Genomic DNA, 23083 nt, shown 5'->3' on the forward strand with positions numbered 1-23083 from the left:
CTTGTTTTTCCTGTATTGAGTGAAGTCGGTATTGTATGATTCTTTATTATAAAGATTTATTTCCATGGGCATTGTGAATTGTGACTTTATCTGAGTAAAAAGCCAATAAAAAGATCAGTTCTTTCACCAGTGCACCAAGATCAATTCTCTCAAAGTGTTGATTACAGTAACCTGAGTTGGGTACATGTTTAGCTTTATGGTTATTGCAGTTTCCGTGGCTTCAGTAGTTCCACACTCCATTTTTGGAGCCAGAGAAGACTTCCTTAGACTAGAGTGCATGATAACAGAATATTCCTTGTGGTTTCTCTTTTGTTGGTATTGCCTTGTTGGCAATACTCTGTGGTTTTATGCCCCACTTTAAACCCTTTAGTTCATAACAGTGCAATGCTTCATGAATCTCCTTTTTTTAAGGAAGGTTGAGTGTATACAGATTTTTTATCTTAGTTTTAGAATTTGTGTCTGATCTTGTAAAATTGTATGAAGCTGAGAGTTCACCAGTTATGGGAACTGGTGAAAATGAAAGCAAGAAAAAAGTTAAAGATAGCACCAGAGTCCAAACCTTAAAAAAAGCACATATTGTAGAGACAGCGCTGCTGCGCATACTCTGTTGTCTCTCATCCTGCTGGAGATAGCTGTAGTTTGTGTGAATATTGAGTCAATGTTGGCCTGGCCAACAATTACAAGAGTAATTGTGAAATGTGTTGTGCTTATTCTACCTCGAGTTTTAAGTGCATTTGTGGTGGGTTGGCCTTGGCTGGATGCCAGGTCCCTACCCAGCCACTCTATCACTCCCTTTCCCAGCTGGACAGGGGAGAGAGTAAGATGGAAACAACCTGTGAGTTGGGATAAGGCAGTTTATTAAAGCAAAAGCAAAGCAAAAGCTTGTGTGTGCAAAAGCGAAGTGAAAGATAACACGGTTTATTCTCTACTTCTCATCAGCAGTGATGGTCGGCCTCTTCCAAGAAGCAGGGCTTCAGCATGTTCCTTAGCAGGCAGCTATTGGAGGTAATTTGTGTCCCCTCCCAGGATCTTGCCCTCGATTGAGGAAGGAATGTTACAGTGTTGGTGCTGCGCTCAGCAGTAGCCAAAACAACAGTGTGTTATCAGCACCCTCCTAGCTACCAATGCAAAGCACAGCACTGTGCAGGCTGCTATGGGGAAATGAACACAATCTCAGCCAGACCCAATACAGCATTCAAGAAACAACACTACCATGAAAAAGATTCTCCTGAAAATAAGACATCAGAATAAAACCCATCAGCATATGCTGGGTTCTCTTATTCTACTCTACAGATGAGGGTAGAATTGAGGACAGGGAAACTCATTCTACTCTCCACCATGGTTTAACCCCAACCAGCAGCTCATCTCCACACAGCCTCTTGCTCACTGTCCCACAATGGGATAGGGAGAGAATCATCAGGGTAAAAGTGAGACAAGTCATGGGTAGAGATGACAGTTTAATGGGTAAAGCAAAAGCCATGCACACAAGCAAAGCAAAGCAGAGGATTCATGCACCACTTCCTATGGGCAGGCAGCTGTTCAGCCATCCCCAGGAAAGCCAGGCTCCATGACCCATAACGGTGCCTTGGGAAGACAAACATCATCGCTTTAAATCTCCCTCTCTTCCTTCTGCTTCCTCCAGCTTTATATGCTGAGCATGACACCATATGTTATGGGATATTCCTGTGGTCAGTTGGGGTCAGATGTCCTGGGTGTGTTCCTTCCCAACTCCAACACCAGCCTGTTTGCTGGTGGGGTGGGGAGAGAAGCAGAAAAAGTCTTGACTCCGTGCAAGTGCTGCTCAGCAACAACTAAAACATTCCTGTTTACCAACAGTTTCCAGCACATATCCAAAATAGCACTATACAAACTATGTTGAGGAAACTTAACTCTGTTGCAGGCAAATCCAGTACAATGTCCTTGGCCGGAAACAAATAATTAAGTCAGCATTAGAGCCTGAGACCGTGAATTCACAATAGACATTTTTGCTTTATGCCTAGCATACAACAAGTGGAGCCCGGATTCTTAACAAAATAACATTAATTCTATTTTTATTCAAAAAAGGGATCACTGCATGTCCTATTTCTATTTTGGCTCTGAATATATAGTATAATTATGCTTTTAATAATCAGTGCTAGAAACAATCTCTTCAACATCTATTTCAAGTACAGGGTTTGCGAGGTTGTTTTCCAACAGAAATACTTGCCAGAGTTTATTCAAGGTGAGTGTATCATGAAGACTAGTGTATTATAATTCTGTCCTATAAATTATGTCCAAATTTCTTTAACAATATATTATTGTGTTTCTGTATAGCTTAGATAATTGATTTATTAGTGGAGAGGTTGTCAGAAAACTCACTTGCTTGCATTCTACATTTTACATTTCTGATTGTATAGCATAAAGTATTCTGGGATAGAGAAAGGTGTGGGGGGGTTATTTTAAAGCATTTTTTTATGTCTGTTTGTTGATTTATTTTTTTTTAATCCTGTTATGCTTTTACTAGAGGCACTGTAAAAATCAAACAAGAACAAAACCCTAGTATCTTATAGAAGGAGGTATAAAGGAATGTATAAGAACAGCAGAAGAGCAAAAAAATCGTGGGAGAGAGGAGGAACTGATAAACTGGTGTCATTTCCTACTTGGTTATTGTGAAACTTGTTCTTTCCAGTACAGCGTGAACAAAGAAAATGTTTTTTAATAGCCTTGAGGAGGCTGAATACTGAAACAACGCAGATTATTCCACAGTGGCTACTTTGTTTCCTTGGTGAAGAAGACTGGTTGGAGCAGAATTCACTGCTGTTGCTCTGTCTTTTCCATTAGACTAGGCTGCGAAAGCTTTCCCTTCAGTGGGAGCTGACTTGAGCAGCCAACAGCAGTGAGGATTCCCCTTGCTAAAGGAAATGGCCAGATAAATTACAGTAAGCATGGCTTTCTGTTATATTTTCCAGAAGTCATCTTGGGAGCTGCTGGCTTTAGGAGCAGATAATGGCCAGATAAATTACAGCAAGCATGGCTTTCTGTTACGTTTTCCAGAAGTCATCTTGGAAGCTGCTGGCTTTAGGAGCAGATATGTCTAAGAAAACAGCTCTCTTGGTCCATTCTCTGGATCAGACATTTTAGTGGTCTGGAACTGTAGAAATACATCTGCTTAAGCTCAGTAGACAAATCTAAGTGAAGCTATTGTGATGCCCAATACTGAGAAAAGAAACTTGTTTTCATTGTTGGAAAGAGAAGACAGACTCAAGAAGGCAAAAGCTATATGAGAAGATAAAATTAATTCTAAACCCAGATCCATTCTTTGCATAAGTTTGTATACCTAGTAGTAAATAAGAGGTTCTGACAGGCATTTCAACTTTTATACATCAGCCCTGCAGATTAAGCAAAAACAGAATTTTAACAGGATTACTCAAAACCCCAGTCCAGTACCTGAGAACCTGGAAAGAGTAGGGCTTCAAACTCATTTTGGTAATTTTTAATGGGAATGTTGGCTTTAACTGCTCAATACCTACACAGAATAGAGATGGATGTTTGGTTTATATGCATCTCCCACATTGTCTTCCATTAAAACATGTTACAGGCTAATAGTCTTATTAGAGATGTGTAAGATTTCCACAAATATTGCTTGAAAGTGTCTGGACACCAGAGTTCAAAACCAGGTCCTATACAGTTCCTCCTAGATTCCTTCTGTAGCCTGTCCCCTTGCACTGCTGACTTTGCCCTGTCCTGGATAAAGGACGGATTGAGTGCTGTGTCAAATCTGGTAGTGAGAGAAGCATGAGAGGTCTATGCCCTTAATCCCACTGATCCTGCTGGGAAGAATCCTTGTCTTTCCCGACAGCTTGATAACCCTTCAAATGAACCACTATTTCAAAGAAAACAAACTGAGTCTGCCACTGCTGGGTTTTCACTGATACTGAACTCTGCCTCTGAAAAAAAACCTGTTAAGTAGCTGCTGGCAAAACGTAATGTTGCTGAAGGTGCCATTAATACCATAAAGCTTCCAGGTGGAAGCTGATCAAATGGGAGGTAGCTCTCAGAGAAACAGCCCATTCCTGTTAACTCCTCTTTGCAAAATTAGCAACCTGATGTAGAGTGGCTGCTCAGTGGCTGCTCGTGTGTTACACCTGCTTTTTCTCTGTGGGTCTGCTCTGGCTTCATATCTGAGTTTGCCTTTCCCGTGTCTCTACAGCAATGAAAAGAATTATTTGAGCTTTAAAAAAACCCCACAAAACTATAAAATTGTATTACATTTCACATCTAACAAAAAGTTCTAGTCAGATATTCTGAATCTTCTCCTGTAATTAATTACAAGGAAGGAAAAAAATACAATCTCTGTCAGCAGGAAGACAGGTGTATAAATGTAATCAAATATTATGCAAACCATTTGATACATTTTTAAGTGCCAGTGGTTTGAATTGATTTGACAAGCATGTGAAATGCAAATGATCCTGCCCACACATTTTTAGAATAAATTAAAATACACTGAACATCATATTTGTTAGTCTTGTTCTAATAGGAAGCCTATGTGCTCTGAAGTGTATATGTGTGTATTTAAGTGGTCTCCTCGGACGGTAAGATCAATGGAGAGATAGACAACAGGTTAGCAAAGGCATATACAGCCTTCGGAAAACTCCATAAAAGAGTTTGGCGAAATAAACACCTGAAGAAAAGTACAAAGATCAGTGTTTACAGAGCCATTGTGCTGTCTACTCTCTTATATGGGTCCGAATCACAGGTCATCTACCGCCACCACCTGCGACTCCTAGAACACTTCCATCGACACTGTCTCCGTACAATCCTAAACATCCACTGGTCAGGTTATGTGACCAATACGTCTGTTCTAGAACAGGCAGCAGTTACAAGTATTGAGGCCATGTTACTGAGAACACAGCTGTGCTGGGCAGGGCACGTCTCAAGGATGAAGGACCACCGCCTCCCTAAGATCTTGCTTTATGGTGAATTTACCACCGGCTGCCGCAAGAGAGGAGCCCCGAAGAGAAGATACAAGGACTCCCTGAAACAACATCTCAGCCTTGGCCATATTGATCTTCATCACTCGTCTACTCTGGCTTCGAATCAGGAGGCCTGGAGATACACCGTTTATAACGCTGCTGCTTCTTTTGAGAACGCACGCAGGATCACTCTTGAGGAAAAAAGACAACGCAGAAAGAATCGTGCCTTGCCAATATCATCCAAGGAGTCTTTCTGCTGTGCCTTTTGCGACTGGACTTGTGTATCTTGCATTGACCTCTTTAGCCACCAGCATTCTTGTAGCAAATGTGGGTAGAGTCCTTCCCAAATCTTCATTTGCAAAGCCTAGCCATGGTGATGACTATTCCACCTGCTCTGAGCTGAATCCCAGCTGCTTTCTACCCACTGTTCCATTTTTCTTACCTTGACCCTCTTCTCTTTCAGGACTCAGATAGATGTGTTGTCATTAGAAGTGAGCTTTACTTTTAAGATTTTTTAATAAAATATTTACCTTGTGTCTTAGATAGAGATTTTCATGTAAAGTAGTCTCTTCGGACTTGGCTAATTGTTCTCCTAGAGCTCTTTGAGATCTCAGAGTGCAGGCTGAAAAACTGGCCAGATCCATTTGAGAATAAGAGCCTGAAAGTCTCCCTGCATTGTCCCCATGACTGAAAGCACACAAATACTTCTAGTAGTCTTTCTTTCCTAATGTGAAGAGATTTTTGGAGTGCTGTGAAGCATTTTGCCTTGATTTAATCATTCAGAAGACATTTGAAGCCTGATAACTATTTTGCATGCCTTGAGGAAGCTGTATGATATAGCTGGTAGCACTTCTTGTAAATAGGTGTGTGGACTAGGGGAATAAACATAGGACATAAACTTCAGCATTTAATTTCCATCTCCACTCCTTCTTGTGACAGTCCTGTACACATAAAATAAGTAAAATTTTTTTAGCTATCTCACAACTTCCCTCTTTTATGTTGATAAATATATTTTTGATGGACTGTAGAGTTTAAATTTTAAATAACATAGGTACTTAAGGCAGCATCCCAGAGATTGTCACTGTCAATTCAAAGTTAAAATGTTAGTCTCTAAATTTTTTATACCCTGCCAAATCTAGTAAACCTTATGATTCACAGTCAATTAGTCTCTCCATCTTAAAAGACTAATAATGCTTTTTCTCAAAGGAGATTTAAGCTGTTTTTCCTTGATACTTGTACTGCACTTTGAAAGTATTAGTTGTATTTAGATGTGACCTAATGTTATTTTAGTGTCTCTTTTAAGCCCCAACATGTGTAAAGGGTCAGAGAGGAACATTTCTGAGGCAAGGAAAAGCATCTTTTCCATTGGGTTTCCTGGCTGTTGGAGAGTGAGGGAGAGAGCATCTAAGAGTACATACAATGGTAAAATAAGAAGGTACGTGAGGAAGAAGTGTGTCTAGGCAGATGTATTTTTGGTTGTGAGAGAAGTAAGAGAAAATAAATTTTGAAGAAGTAAACATATTCAAAATTGTCTCCTTTTGTCCAAGCTGAACTGTGCAAATATTTCAAAGCCTCTGGAAGAACCCCAAAGTCATTCAATACCTACAAGTAGGTTTCTTCTCTTGTAACTTCCTACTAGGCACAACTTCTTTAACACCTCTGTCAAAATTAACCAATTCTGGACTAAATTTGAATTCCGTCTCTTTTTTAAATTTGTTTTAGGTGTTTAAGTCCCATTACTTCTTTGCTGCCTGTTTTGACTGTCGTATTTCTATGGATATTTTTGGAAATTGAAATAGCAATTTTCAAACTAGAGGCTTTAAACTGTGGTTTGTTCCTGAGGTCTCTTAAAATTCTTCAGACGGCTTGTCTATATTGCTTCTTATTTTGAAAAAATAAATCTCTTCATATTTTCCTTTTTATATGTGTACATAAACTTAAAGATCAGCAGGATTTATTTATTATTTCATGCTTTCCAAACCATGAAATCTACCTGTCTGCATTGAGTCTTTGGAATTTTTCATAAAGCGAAATCTATTATTGTTTATTTTGTTTAGAATATGGTTGGTTTTGTTAAATGTTATGAAGCTCTTTATTTTTGCCCTACAAAGCCTCTATAGACATCATGACATAAAAACTTCTAATTTAACTCAGTGTTTTGAATGCATGTTTCTTGTCTTATATATTTATCTAGGTTGCTTTCACAGTTCTGTTTGATTTAGAAGCTCTCCTGAAGATCTGGTGTTTGGGTTTCACAGGATACATCAGCTCATCTCTTCACAAGTTTGAGTTGCTGCTTGTAATTGGAACTACTCTCCATATTTATCCAGACCTCTATCATTCTCAATTTACATATTTTCAGGTATGATCATCTACTTTTACTTTTTACTGTATATATCAATTTAAAACATTAACCCATCAACATTTCACACAAATTTCAATTTTCTCACAGTATTGACTAATTTTGAGAATAACTTTAAGATAACAAATCTCTCTGTTCTTAACTGTGTTCATTGGGTGGATTTACAGAAATAGGATTCTTTCTAACTTTGCTGAGAAATCCTTTCTGTTTTCAGTAACTACCATTTCTTATCTGAGCTGCACTGTTCAGTAAGTTCTGGATTAGTTTCTTCGCTGTCTTTCGTTGAGCCTTGATCCTGTATACAGCTGTTTACAGCATTGCCTTCCTGTAGTGTCCACCACTGTTTTCCTGGCTGCCCTCCCAGAGTTCTCAATACACTTGCTGTTGCTCCTCCAAATCTTCATCTCTATGAGAGTCACATGCCTAACTAAGAGGCTCTGCTCCAGTTACTGTGGGTCTTCTGAGGTAATTTCTCCAGAATCTTCTTAGAACTGGGTTTTAAGCTCCTCAGCCATTCCTTATCTAGAGGGAAAGTGTGTTTCTTGAGGCTGTTCCTACATTTTCACTTTGTGGAAGAGTGGGAAGGAGAGACAAAAAAAAAAGACTTATTAATTCAGACTTCTGATTCTGCCTGTCAGTCAGCCCAACTAATTCCCCATTCATCCTCCCTGAAGTGCCTGGGATTGCTCCAGTTTTGGGAGAAAGCACTGGGATTCATTACAATGTGTTATGTTCTATAGTGCTAAAGAAAGGGACTTTTAAGTATATATATAATAAAGGATTCATATCATTATTCAACAATGGATTAGCATAGTGAATAAGTAATAATTAATAAAGGAAAATAGTAAATTGTCCAAGAGAGTCCTGTCAATCAATTTGATTAGTTATAGTGACACATACTGTGAGTACTCCCCAAGTGCGGGTTGAAGTATAATGGTCTTTTCAGATTTCTGCAAATGTCATCCTGTATTTTTTCTGAATGATTCTACAAACCTGCTCAAGAAAGCTTTCAGGTGAAAAAAATCTATTTTGCTTTCACCTGATATTATTTGAAGACTTTTAGATCATTATAGCATTGATTTTGCTGTCCAAATATGTAAAATATGGTTACTCAGTGCAGCATGGTACATCTAACCTGCAAGAAAGGATGATCTGTCAGGAGTATGCCATTGCACTGCTGTGTCAAAAGCGCAGCGGGAACACAGCTGGGAGATCTCAGTTAAAGAAGTTAGCAACTTGGTTAATAGTTGGTCCATATTTATTAGGGAAGAGTCCACTTATGACTGGTGGTTTCTTTCTGAGAATTTTAAGTATAACTTATGAACATTTTGGACTAAATGGGGAACATCATCACTAACTCATAGGATTGAAAGTGTAATTAAAATGTAGCCAGATGTTGATAATAAAATAATAAGTATTTTCTTTTTAATGGATTTAATTAGTTTTGTGGAGCTGAGGTGGTGGTGTTTGTTTAATTACAACATACTAGCTTTTATGACAGAAGATTCCAAGATGTGATTTTTTTTTTCCAGAATGTATGAAAGACACATATTTTACAAGCAGAAACGCCTGCTACACTGAAAGATTCGTGTTTTATTTTGCAATCCAAGACCCCTAAGAGGCAAAGGATAGGAAGGTTGAATACCTTTGATGTCAACTTGTAAGGGAGGTACACACTGTATTCCTCTGCAATTAAGTTCTGGGCAAGCTAGATAACACATTTTCAAATCAACCAAGGTCAGAAAGTCTTTTTCGGATGAATACATCTTGATGTTAGGCAGATTTCCAGGCCTTTAGGTATTCATGATGACAGGTTAAATGTGTTCCTTGTCAGTGAATAAAACAGATTACTGGAAACAGAAGTCTTACTTGACACATTCCAGGACAGCAAGAAGATTTATTGTTTGGCTTGTCTAGTCTTCCTTGCATATATTTCAGTTTGCATTATTCATTGGTCTTTACCATTACCTTTTGCCAACACATCATTCAGTCTTTACTACACTGGCTACTGTCCACCCTCCCACCTATCTTTCTTGCATTCACTGTGCATTTATTCAAAACACTTTGGAAAGTCCTCTGTGAAAGACTACAGCAAAGAACTGTTACATGGCTATAATCTATAGGACAAAAAACTAGTGGAGAAATGACAGATTTTGCATATTTCTGCAGAGATCTGTAATGAACCAGCATAAAAGGGAGAGATTTAAACAGAATTTGACCTATACTGGACTGAAGAGATGGTACTGTATTTCTTCTTGGGGAAAATATGGCTGAGTCATTTTCTGAATAACTATCATTCCTTGTAGGAGATGCAGCCATTCTTTGTAACAAAGCTGTGGTTCCTCTTTTGTATTATTCATTTTGATTTGTTCTTTAACATATCTTTATATTTAATCCAAATAGTGCGTCTTCCACAGCTCCTAAATTTAATACAATTTTGCAATCCAATTACACAAAATGTATAAATGTTCATTAGAGTGTACTTTAGTTAAATTCAATTTGTCACCTAATGAAAATAAATGAATAAACCAAATAGTATCAATAAGATTAGTGTGTTGCTTAAAGGTCAATAAAGTTCCCCAAAGAAAGGGGAAAAAAGTAAGGCAGATAATTGCCTTTATCTAAAACAGAATACTGACTAGCATGAAATCTTCACCTCACTGGGGTCTGTATTGAAACTAGTATTGATGGGAACAGAGCTAACATTTACACCATGAGTAAATCTTGTAAGTAAGAAGGCACCATATTTACATGTTCATAGTACTTGGAAATCTCCCTCATCTGGCTGTCTGCCTTGGTATCCAGTTTCATGTAATGTAACCACAGTACCTACATGAAAGAAAGGACTTTATCTCACCTTGTGCTAATGTTATGAAAGTCTAGTCTAACCTCTGATCTGGCACTCTTGTTTACTACTGAAGACAGTGGAGGCTCATCCCATCTCACACAAGGGATCTGGTATGTTTGGAATAAGTTGCTCTCTTGAGTCAACTTTCTCTCTCTCCCTCCCCTTTTGCAGTAAAGTCTAAATGACAAACATATTCTGCATACCTTACAAATGGTTAGGGAGATGAGTTTCATGCAAAATCCAAAGGTGTACAGTATTTAGCAAGCTACAAAGTACAGTGATCTCATTCTGTGAACAAACATCATACTTATTTTCTCTCCAAAAACAGCATGGTAATTGTATTTGACTTGCACATAGTTCAGCCAATAACTGCACTGTAATACCTACCTTTTGGTTGCAATATGATTCTTGTGGAAATCCAGATGATACCTTGGGCTAGAGAGTCTTTTTCTCACGAAGAACTGTAGAATCTCAGTTGCCCCATATGCTGCTGTCTGTTATCTTCAGCAACTACTGTTGTTGCCACTGCCTCTTGTTGATACTAATATTCATGTCACTGTGCCACCATCAGTAGCAGAAATAGGAGAATAAGAGCTATCAGCAGCTCTTTCAAGTAGACTCAGCAGTAAATGGGTCAGGAGTTCCACACAAGATCAAAGTTTTGCTGCCAGTACTAATACTGCAAGGTATCAGATATGTCAGTGGCACACATTGCTGTTTCCTCTGATACTGAGAAATGCCACCCAAAATTTCCCATGTTATATATAATATGAAATAGCAAAATATGTTCATTACCAAATTTGCTAGGTTACATAGGACACAATGCCAAACAATTTTGCCTTCAATCACTGAAATGGAAAGATTTGGCAGTTCTTTATGTGAATATGTAACGTAATACAACAAACATCATAGAATCATAGAAAAATCTCGTTTGGGAGTGACCTTTCAAAGTAATCTCATCTAGCTGGCTGCTCAAAGCAGAGATTTCTTCAAAGACTGTTCAGGAGCCTGTCTACTTAGAATAAGTATGAATTTTTAGAAGTGATCAAACCAGAGCAACTTACTAGCACTGCAGTAGATTTTCAGTTGCTAAATCTAGACTGATGTGCTTGGACCCCTGCCTGGAGCCATTCTTATATTTGCTAACACACTATAAGCCTCCATTGGTCTCTAATTCCACATTACATTCAGATTTACTATCTGTCATATGTTTTGCCTATGTCTTTGTTCCCATTGTTACCTCAAAACCAGCTTTACCCAATTGCATTTCTGCAATGACTCTTAGTGATCTGTGAGTTGTTTACAGCCTTGGGGTCCTTCAGTCCTCCCATACCTGTACTATCAAGACTTCTGCTGTCATCCTGTGCCTATATGCCTAAATGCTGCTTATGTTCTGTGTCTTATATTTTTAACCTAACACAACTTGTCATCTGTTACAAGTGCTGTCAACCTAATATTTATTGGACTACAGGACTGCAAGTCCATTTTTGGCCGTGACTGTCTGATATTTTGAAAAGTTTTGATTAATGTGATAATCAAATAATTGATACAGTTGTATTTTCTTTTTCCATGCAGGTTCTTAGAGTAGTTCGGCTTATAAAGATTTCTCCTGCTTTGGAGGATTTTGTGTACAAGATATTTGGACCAGGAAAAAAACTTGGGAGTTTGGTAGTATTTACTGCCAGCCTGTTAATCGTAATGTCAGCAATCAGTTTACAGATGTTTTGCTTTGTGGAAGAACTGGATAGATTTACAACCTTTCCACGGGCAAGTATAAAAAGCATTACTCATTAATTACTCAAAATGATTACTCATTACTTGTTACTATTTTCTTATTATTGATATTTTCTTACCATTGATGGTGAACTTGGCAGTGTTGGATTAATGATTGGACTCGATGATCTTAAAGGTTCTTTCTATCCTAAATGATTCTGTGATTCTGTCGTGGTTTAACCCAGCCAGTAGCTAAACTTCACACAGCCACTTGTTCAGTCCTCCCTCTGACTGGGATGGGGGAGAGAATTGGGGGGAAAAGAAAAAAAAGCAAAAATTCATGGGCTGAGATAAAGAAATTTTAGTACGATAGAAACAGAAGGGAAAACGATAATGATAAAAGCATTAGAATATACAAAATAAGTGGCACACATTGCCATTGCTCACTATCCATTGACCGATGCCCAGCTAGTTTCCAATCTGCAGCCACCAGTCAGCTTTCCCCCTAGTTTATATGCTGACCATGATACCATACAGTGTGGGATATTCCTGTGGTCAGTTGGGGTCAGCTGTCCCAGCTGTGTCCCCTCCCAACTCCTCGTGCAGCCACAGCCTGCTCACTGGTGGCGTGAGGTGAGAGGCAGAAAAGGCCTTGACTCTGAGCAAGCACTGCTTGGCAGTAACTAAAACATTGGAGTGTTATCAACATTATTCTCATCCTAAACCCAAAATACAGCATTGTACCAGCTACCGGGAAGAAAATTACCTCTACCCCAGCTGAAACCAAGTCACATTCTATCATATTTTTTATTACATTAGTGATCTTCCTTTCCTTCTGAGAACCATGAAGCAGTTTATCTCCATATGTATAGATAAAAGAATTGTATTTTCTGGGTATAACAGTCTTCCTATAGTCCTTCTGTAGTGAAGGCCGTCTTTCTTTGAGTGAGGTGTTCTGTTTCTGCTGTCAAGGGAATATAGAGAAATTTTACCTATGCACCGTGATGATGACACAACAGCATGTGGCTTAACAGTACTGTAGCATGTTACAGAAAGAAGATTCATGCCCACAAGTGTGAATATTAGCCACAAAATTTATATAAAATGTCTATACACGACTTATATCTTCATGTTGTTCTTGATTTGTACAGGAATGCTTGTTTTACACAGGGTTATAAAATCAGTCTGCATTGACAAAATAAGTGTTTGCCTTCTGGGTATAAATAATGGATATTTATGAGCATTACATTAATTCAGAACAGAACACTGAAAAACAGTGGAAATTGGAGCTAATGTATTTATTGAAGCACACTGTTCTGAATGAAAATACTGCCATTTCTTTAATAGTGGATTAGACTGAGTGTACATGGATTGATTCCAGTGACAATTTATTTGTTTCTGTCATTCCAGTTTGGTTAACCAATGTATCTATTTTAGTGAAAGTGCATTGTTTGGAACAATTAAATAACAGTGAATAAGGCAGCCTCAAGGGTCATGCATTTAGCAAACAAAATGGCTAAGCAGCAATTTGTAATTATCAACCTGAACTTGATGTATGGGAAGCTGGCCATCAAATGTAAGACAAAAAATCCCTACCCACTGGGAATAATGTAACACCATGCTTTCTATTTTGGAAAATGTGCTTAGAAAAGCATCCAGTAGAATTCCATATAATTAATTGTTTAAATGCTGAAAAAAGGAAAAAAAAAAACCCACAAAAAAAAAAAAAAAACTTAAGCTTTTCTAATGTGTGACCAACTCCAATGTGTAACTTCTGAAAAAAACCTCCAACTTCAGATTTCAAATCACCAAGGAATTTTATTTTAGAATTATTTTATTATTTATGCAAAATGGCAATGGAAGTCCTCAAAGAGTTATTGTAGTATGATTAAAATAAGACAGATTCACAAACATCTGCACATTTTGACTAGATAAATTGGTATCTGAGTAAAGATCCACTTGCAATGAAAAATTACCAATATATATCAATACATTAATAAAGTTTTGGATTATTTTAAGCATTTTAATCTGTTGCCATTTAAACTTCAATAAGAGCTTCTAGCATATTGAATTTTAACAGATATATGAATATCCTAAATATATGTTTGAAGAGTGAGAAAATATTCTCTCCAGCAAATTATACATTTTTTTTACAAACAGAAAATATCTTTACTTGTTTCCTCTTTTCTGACTTAAGTATTGGAAAATCAGAAGACCTGTTACCAACAATAAAGGAGTGTTCCAGCAATACTGAATTGAAATTTTTTTAATATTTTTCATATGATGGCCAGAAGTAAGAGTCTCTCCTTATTTTTTATTTATTTTTTATTTTTATACATATTCACCTTGTTATGATTGTTTCAGAAGTGTATAATTTACAGTATGTGGCTTCTTTTTGCAATTTTATACTGAAACATCTCTTAATAGGTTTAAAGTCAATGAAAATTTTGAACTCAAAATTTGTGATTGATTATGTGAATAGAGGTGTCCCTCCAAAGGAGTGTGACTTCCTAGAAAAGGCTGGGGAGATCTCACATATTCTGCCCTGAATAAAGACCACTGAATCAGTTTGCAATAAGACAATTATAATTATTTTCAAAACATGATTGAAGACGTACTATATAAAGTAGAGATGATATGAGATCTGCAATACCAGAATTTGCTAAGATAAATTTTTAGGAGCTTACCCTCAGAGAAAAGCAAACCTAAAAATTCCAGCATTGTTACTATGGCATTTTTTTGGTTGCAAATACAGAGAGGACAAGCATGATAACAAAAATGGTGACATTAGAGGCTAAATTTTGAGTTTGTACAGTAAAGTGTTTTCTACACTGAAACAGACAAAACCTACAATCATTTTGAAACTCTAAGTGCTTTATAAAAAGGCACAGTATGGGTTTTGGAACAAGTAGACCTCCTCCTTTTGCTAATGCCTCTAAATTGCATGTTTTCACATGGTTTCCTGATGACAGTGAATAGGCACAAGCTCAGTGTTGCCATGGCTACTAATTTCACCCTTCTTTTGGCCATTACTTCTTTTGGCCCAATGGACTGGCTTTCTATCTAATACCAAGTATAAAAATATAGATGTTTGCTATAATGTTTTTAACCCATCTGCTGTCTCTTATTTTTGCATGTCTTCTTGGGCTGCACGTATTGAGCTATGAGAAAGTTCAGGGGTGGCTGGGCCTCTGAAGAAGGAATGGGAGGGGAAAACTGTTCAAAGGCACAGGTGTAAGAAGGCCACTATGAAAATTCACTGTATGGAGAACAAAACACATTGTTAGTGTCTCTGACTTCTATGTCCTGGTATCTCTTGGAGTTTGGGGCCATGTGCTGACTGCTCTGTATCTCAGGTTACAAAGCTGGGAATGCTGCCTTTCTTTTAAATGGGTCATTACAACATGAAAGCCAGGCCCAACTGATCTCAGCAGCAAAAATCCTCCAGTCTTCACAAAACCAGATCTTTGCTGCTAGCCTTAAGCTTGAAGAAAGTTCAAGATATGAAATATTAGCTCAACCTAAGCAACATCCATTTGAAAAGTTAAACAATGTAGTCTTAATTCTCTGATGCAGTTAAAATCTCAGTATGACTGCCATGTTTTTACAGGCATTACTTAGTGCATTACTTAGTGCATTACTGCACATTCATGACTGTGTTAGGAGGAAAACATAAGTTTATGGTGGTAGAACAGATTGCAAGGAAGTTATAGCAATGTCCTAAATCCCTTTAACTTAATTTGCAGAAAAAATCCCACTGATTGTAGAACAGCTTCCATGAATGCGGCCATTGGGATTTGGGATTTGTCCCCTACAAGCTCCAGTTACAAGACAAGTACATCATAATTGTTAAGTAGTAATTTGTGTGGCACCACCCCTGTAATAGTTGGACAAGATATCAGAACTGGCGCTTTGGCTCATATATTCTACCAAACCTTTGCCAATCTTCTACTATAAATAAAAAGGTAGTTTGACTTCCATCATCAAAACAGTTCATTAAGTAATAGGGCATAAATACTCAAAGAAATTGACAGTCTTTTCTATAACACAAATTAATGCAGAAAATCACCATTTGCATAAATCTCTAAGTCTTGTCTTCACAGATGTTGATTCTGTCAGCTAGTTGCATTTCAAATTAATTTTAAAATAAACAGTGGGAAGTCTTATCTTTCAGCTAAAAATAACTTGCTCTAAAGGAGATTGCTAGGTGTAAAGTGCATACTCATTGTGCACTGCCTTATTTACTTAAAACTAATTTTTTTCATAAATGATATAATAAAATACTTAAATTATATTGAAAGGTCATTTTATATAACTATGTGCTTAATGGACAACTGGTTTAAATGGAAGATTAGATTTTTATGATGTTCAAAGAATATCTTCTCCACATTAATCTGGTACTTATATTAATGAGAGGTCACAGTACTGGAAGTATCTTTACACCTTGAAGAATTAAATAAAATATATATTTTTTTTAAGCAGTAAAATATTGGAATTCACTGTGATTCAGAAGAAAGGATACTGCACTGGTTCAGTTACCCAGTCCCTCAGGTGTTTTTAAAACCAACAGTGGGATATGTTATTTAATGCAGTGCCCACCTTATATTTCAGCAAGGAGTACCACACCAGTCAGGTATGACTGCCACTCCAGAGGTGCTCTGAGTGCAGGGAAATGACAGCTGCCTGGTTTAGCTTCACCTCCCCATTATGAAGGGAACCTGAGACTCGAGAGGCAGTCTTGAGCACTGATGGGGTCATTGTCTTCTTCATCCTGAAGCATCACTGGCAGCTGTAAAGGAGGCTGAATTTTCTGCTTCCTTCACGCATGCTCAGCTGGCTACACAGGACCTCTCCTAGATAAAGATCACAAATGCTTCCTTCTCTGTATGTTTTCCATGGGGAGAAAATGATTTGTTTTAAGAAAATGAATCAGTAATAAGAGTTTGTCTTTTGCACAGTGTAAAGAGTCCGTGTGCATGGCTGTAAGGGGACACTAATTTGAAGGGAGGATCTTGGATTCAGGTTGGCAGGATGCTAGTTAAGGCCATAGTTAAGCAACATAAAGTAGAGGGCACTGTGTAAATTCCAGCCGTCATGTTTAGTCTCTCCTAATACATGATATACCAAAAACTTTAGCCACCATAAAGAATTTACAAAAAAAAATAGTTGCGAGCAGTTTTCTCTGCTGCTTCTGGTTCATGATAGCCTTTGTTCTCTGTGGGATCTGTGTGTTCAAAAGAAAGGTTGAGACTTTACATTTGGTCAAGACGTTGCTGATGTAAAAATTAAAGTCTGATGTTTAACTTCTCTCCCAATGTGTATGATTGCTCACTTGGATGCCTTAAGCTGCTCCGTGTACATCTTAGCTTCACTTTTTGTGAGTAATTTGGACTTGTAGGCTTACGTATTTCTGAAAATTGATTAGTGTGAGTTAATTCTGAACAGCAACTGTAAAAATAACTCTCAAACTCCTTGGTCTTAACCTAACAATGTGTTTATGTTTCTGTCTGCTTCAGAATGCCACAGAATATATCAGCAATAAAAAACCAAGTTGGACTCTGGTGAGGGGCTTTTTTTTTGTGAGAGTCAGCAGGCAAATTTTTTACAAACCCTTGAGTATCTAAATGTTTGTGACCCCTCTAACAGAGTAAAAATTCACAATTCTTCCTCTGAACATGATCTAGAGGCAACACGATCCAATTTTTGTACTTTAAAATATGTATTAATTAGACAGAAGAGAAAAAGCTTTATTCCTAGGATCCTTGTCCGTGGTCAATGAAAGAATGGACAGACAGTGAGTATCAGTGGCCTTCTGATGCTGTTTAGTTGTTAATTTTCTTTCTACTTCCAGAAATCCCTCTCTGAGGCAATCCCTGGGCATGGACCATTCGCTTAAGAGTTGGACTCAATGATCCTTGTGGGTCCCTTCCAAGTCAGAATATTCTGTGATTCTGGGAAATTGTTCTCTCCAACTGGGCACTCCAAAACTCCTTTTTTGCAGTGATTGTATAACAAGATGCACTGGATTAGATTGTCCCTACCTTACCCAACCCTGTTACAGAATGCTTTGTACTTGCAGGCCATCGTTTCAAATTTTAAGCAAAAAGCATACACCCTTGATTTCATGATACAGAAACAGAAGGTAGTGAGTCATGCCACATCCTTCTTATTATTTCAGATAGTTGGAACAGCTCCTTTCACCAAATATTACTGGTGTGTTGCACCCATAGGGACCTTACGTAGACCACAACCAAGTGCTGTGTGTATGTACATGGAGAGTCTTCTCTAGAGTAAATTAGCCTTCACTGCAGGTGAGAAATCACATTCTGGAGTGGCCTCCCTTAAGGGTGTAAGTGTAACCTTAAGAGTCGTGTTTGCATTGGAAGAAACTGCTTAGAGAAGTCATTGTTTTGTTTGAAAAACTCTGCAAACTTGATAAGGAGCCCAAGCAAAGTTGCCTGTAGTTTATAACAGGAATATAAAACTGAAGTCTCCCACCGTTATTTTTGCCAGCAGCTTTAAAAATTAATTAGAACTCATTTTGTTGTTTCCCAAGCGCATAAATTTATATACCTACATGTTTTCAGCTTTTCAAGCGTGCATTTTGACTTAGGGTAAATTGATGTGAATAGCTCTCTGGGTACTGTTTTCTCACAGGTTTGGCAAGAAGAATGCTATTCTCTTTGTGCCAGTGCATTAATGTGTTAATCTGCTGTTGCTGGGAGTGTCAGGCACACTGAGCACAGACCTAATATATCTTTGTAACATCTTGAATTATAGGAATCCTGTTAGGTGTAAGCTGCATTGTTAATGTCTTCAGTTCCTAACACTTTTTTGTTATGCATAAATTTCGGTAAGATACCAGCTTTGATCCTGTCTGAAAAGAGAGCACTTTTGATGTCAGGCAAAAGCAAAACAAACTTGTACAATAGTTTGGCCTCATTGAGACGGTTAAGGCTATCAAGATCCACACTTCACTTTGATACTATAGTCCAACTTCTGTTTCCTAGGCAGCCTGCAGTCCTCTGTAGCTGCGTAGGATGTATATGCTCACGTTGAGTTCGATTCTGGTCAATGATGTAGGCTCCAGTTGAGGTTCCAAAGGTCTAAGGCATCTGGGTTCTAGATTTATCTGCTTTCATATGTTCCTATCACCAAATGAAGTTGTTTGAAACATTTCTATTATTTACTCTGTTTCTGACATGTATGTCTGGTCTGAAGGGATTTGAAAATGTTACAGGAACAGTTCCACAAAGAGTGCTGTTTACAAAATGTAGAGGAACAGTCTGACTGGCTGAATCAAGTGCAAGTACTGAGACCTTGCCTTTTGTTGGTCAGTCTCATCTGTGGGGTACCTCAAATGCTTCTACTATTAAGATTACATAAAAGTGTGGTCACATTTAACTATAACACTTCATTATAAGTATATTCATAAAGAGGTAACATGGGAGAAAAAGCATAATCAAAAAAATCACAATAGAGTGTAACATTCAAAACAATAATATCTGATGCTCAGGATATTTCTCTTTTTTTTGCAGCCCTGAAGGAAACCAAAAAGCTCTTCATATGGGCTAATGGAGCTAGGACTATGTTACAAATTGCAGTTTACAGTTCAATAGTCAAGCTATTGATTTCTCCTTTAGCTCATGAATAACCTTTTGCTTGGCTTTAAAAGTTGAAATACATTTGTTAAGGTTTAAAAAGCAAAACAAAACAGGTGTTCTGCTTTGTTAAATTAACTTTAGGAATGTGTCAATATAACCATATTAATATAATTTGTTAATATGTTGGCAATTCTCTTTCCTGCAGGCATTCATGTCAATGTTTCAGATTCTCACACAGGAAGGATGGGTAGATGTCATGGATCAGACACTGAATGCTGTAGGACATATGTGGGCACCAGTAGTTGCTATTTATTTTATACTGTATCATCTTTTTGCTACTCTGGTAAGTTTTCACTCTTAAATATGCTATGCTTTTGATTATTCTCATAGCTCTTGTATTACTTAGAATTCTCAGCTAGTTAAAACTAATTGTGATGCCCATTTTTAGCATAGAGGGCTTTAGGACTAATTCTTTGATGTGGTAGAATTAATTTACCCTTCAGCCATGTGGCATAAAGTGGTGGGCTTTGTTCTGGTGTGAGGTGTTGTTCTTCTTAGATACAAGTAACACTGCTAGACTAACAGTATAATTGTTATCTGTCCTGTACTTTCACAACTCTAGTGACTGCGGAGTTAAGCAAGTGATTTTATTTATCATGTCTCCTCATCTTTCATTGCATTCTCTTTGCAACAGTAGTTAAAGTAAGAAGTGTAAAGCCTTAGGATATAAACTTAACTAGTAATCACTACATTCATTTGTCTGATGCAAAATCAATGCACATATATATATGACATAGAATATCAAGCAATAAATGGATGAGAACTAATATAGCAGTTCCTGCATGTATACAGAAATGGGGATTATATCTAAAAGCCCCATTTTTCTGTATACATTTAAAATGGGATTATTACATTCTTTTATAGAGAAAATGGGAAGGAAAACATCTCTTTGGTTATCCTATATCAGTAAGGGCTGAGTACTGTATTTTGAATACCAGCACAGAGAAAATACCACAATCAGGGAGACTAACCATTTTATGCTCCCTTAATTCACTCCTACTATTGCTCATTTTGTATTCTCCATTCACTGGACATTTTGATGCACTTACTCTTATTTTCACTTCCTTCATTCCATTTTCATTCTTTACTGAATTGTCTACTTACATAAGGTATTAAATGTATTTATACAATCTTCATCAACTTCTATTTACTTCTTTTACTTTACAGTATGTTCTGTTTCATTTCTAAAGACTGAATAATCAGACTGTAATTGTGAGTGTAGCAGACAACTTTGCAGAATTACCTGGGCTTATGAAGTTTTTAGTTACAGTTCTAAGACCTTCCTCAGATCCTGGCAGAGAAAAACTATGTAGGACAGAGTTTTCTGTAGGTAAAAGAAGTTTAAAGAAAGAAAATAACATGGAACTGGTAAGGGAGCATGAAAACAGTTGGGCTGCTACTGAAACCTAAAAGAAGCATTCTAAGAATAAACAGCCATCAGTGAATAACAAGAGTGAAGTTAAATGAAGAAATTACTTTTAACAACTGGAAGAGGGAGGAGGATTAGAATTGAGAAGAGATAATTGCAGGCATTTGGCAAAGCACACTGTAGAGCCTTGGAAAGAAATGAATAGGTTTCACTTTAGAAGGCAAAGAAAAGTTGAAGCTCAGAAAAAAATCCCACTCTTGGAACCAAGGACTGTTATTAGTTGAGATGGCAGCAGAGGAAATTAAACAAGTAACAAGTTTACATTTAACTTTGTGGTACATCGTCTTTGATTCTTGTTGAAAAAAAGAAAAAAGGAGCAAGAAAGTCTTGTCTTGATACATATCAGTGCATGAATCAGCAAGACTGTAAGGGGTGATATCTTTAATGAGTGCCATACTTCTTTTTACTATGGAACAGCACTTCCTTAACTGATATGCTTTGAGCTGCAGGTGCTGGAGTATCATGGAATGTATAACATATCTGAAGAAGGAAAACACCATACTGTAAAATCCTGACAGAATTATAGCAAAACTGTTCATCATTAATTAGGGATCAAAGCAGTTTGTGTGTGACAACCCACCCTTAAGGGGAAGGAAGCACCTAAGATTCATAAATGCTTGATCATCTAAAGGAATGACAAAAGTCAGAGAGTCCACAAACAGCCAGAAAGTTCCACTTGGCATGGAAATTGGTATGTTAGTCCCTGACCTGCTATATAAGCACATGGCAGTGGGTTTTGGATAAAGGGGTAGGATAAAAGGGAAGAGAGAAATTAAAGGGGAAGAGATGAATTAATTATGAAAGCGAGAAAGGAAAAGAGAAAAAGAAAGAGAAAGAGAGTCCTGTTTCCAGTGTCAATCCCAGTGGGGGGATGCCGATCCTGGTTTCAGCATTGATCCAGCTGGTAAGTGTCAATCCAGCTGCTTCGGTCTGGCTGATGAGATGTCCACAGTCCTGAAGGGCTCTGCCTGGGCTTGGTTGGGTACCATTTTATGGACAGGTTTCTCCACCCCAGAGATGGGTTTCTCACTTTCTATGCTAGTTAGTTATCATGCGCAGTCTGTTCTTTCAGACCTTTCTGGAAATGGGTTGTAGGGCTTTGAAGGACTTTGGTGGTCACAATCCCACCCTGTAGTACATGACCACTTCCTGCCACTCTTGAGCTTGCGCTGTACTGTGTTGTGCTTATTTCTCACAGAAAAGCACTGCCCTATCTCTGCCTGCCTCCCCTTCTCCAGGCAAATCTTGTTCTTTCTCATGCCATATTAATACCAGTAGTCCTTGTTTATTGCCAACAATTCATGTCTGTTATTACTAATAGTCAATGGCTGGATCCACAACCATCCAGTTATCAGTGTTTGAGATACACACATTATCCCCCTTCTTCTGGGAATCGAGACCTCAAAAGCATCTCACTTTAGACCACTGTCTATAGGGTCATTAGAGAGTGGGCTTTAGTTATAGTAATTTTCCATTCTGACCACAATTCAAGTCAGTAACTTGCTTTGAAAGTTCAACAACAAAAATATTATTCCACTTGACTTGTTATTCAGGCAAGAAAAATAAGTTTTCAAGGCAGTTCATTAAAAAACAGGTGCTTATTAGACACCTGTTAGTTCCTGGGAACAGGCAGTGTTTCTAATAAGCTCAGGAGGGGCTTAGACCTTGTGCAGTTCATCAAGGCTGAGGCCTAATGAGCCTTTCTCAGATCTTAGTGTGGGCTAGGGGGAGGCAGAGGAGGTTGCATCACCACAGTCCATCCTGTGACTAAAGTCAGCTGCTCTGGGCCTCCACATTGTGCCAGGTATTATGTATTTTATCAGAATTCTGTCTTGCTTTGCCATTCTGAATGCCATCTTTACTTCCACTGTTTGTTGTAGTTGGATCATTGAAAACTGTATGAGGTACTTTTTAAGTATGTGGCACATATAATATGTCTGCTAAAGCCACTTTCCTGTTCAAAGAACACAGTTTTTTCTGAACACTGACAGTTTTTAAATTTATGGGCCAGAGTCCTTCCTGTGTCTCCTGTATCTTTATAGTTCATGGAGGGAAAGAAAATTCTTCCTTGGAATAAGGTCCAGACACTCAACTCTGATGCACTTTGAGTTCCAA

At 37.8% G+C, this 23083-nt stretch overlaps 1 protein-coding gene across 5 annotated transcripts in view; it reads left to right on the forward strand.

The window, feature by feature from the left end:
* Nucleotides 1–23083, forward strand: part of NALCN (sodium leak channel, non-selective) — a 223288-nt gene that overhangs the window by 109246 nt on the left and 90959 nt on the right. For all 5 annotated transcript variants that reach the window (XM_027644562.1, XM_027644537.1, XM_027644531.1 and 2 more), the window contains 3 exons: nucleotides 7147–7314; nucleotides 11738–11929; nucleotides 19685–19822. In XM_027644562.1, coding sequence (XP_027500363.1) covers nucleotides 7147–7314; nucleotides 11738–11929; nucleotides 19685–19822 — 498 coding nt within the window. The remainder of the gene's footprint in view (nucleotides 1–7146; nucleotides 7315–11737; nucleotides 11930–19684; nucleotides 19823–23083) is intronic.

This window comes from Corapipo altera, unplaced genomic scaffold (assembly GCF_003945725.1).
Source record: "Corapipo altera isolate COAL_440 unplaced genomic scaffold, ASM394572v1 0, whole genome shotgun sequence".
NCBI classification, from domain to species: domain Eukaryota; kingdom Metazoa; phylum Chordata; class Aves; order Passeriformes; family Pipridae; genus Corapipo; species Corapipo altera.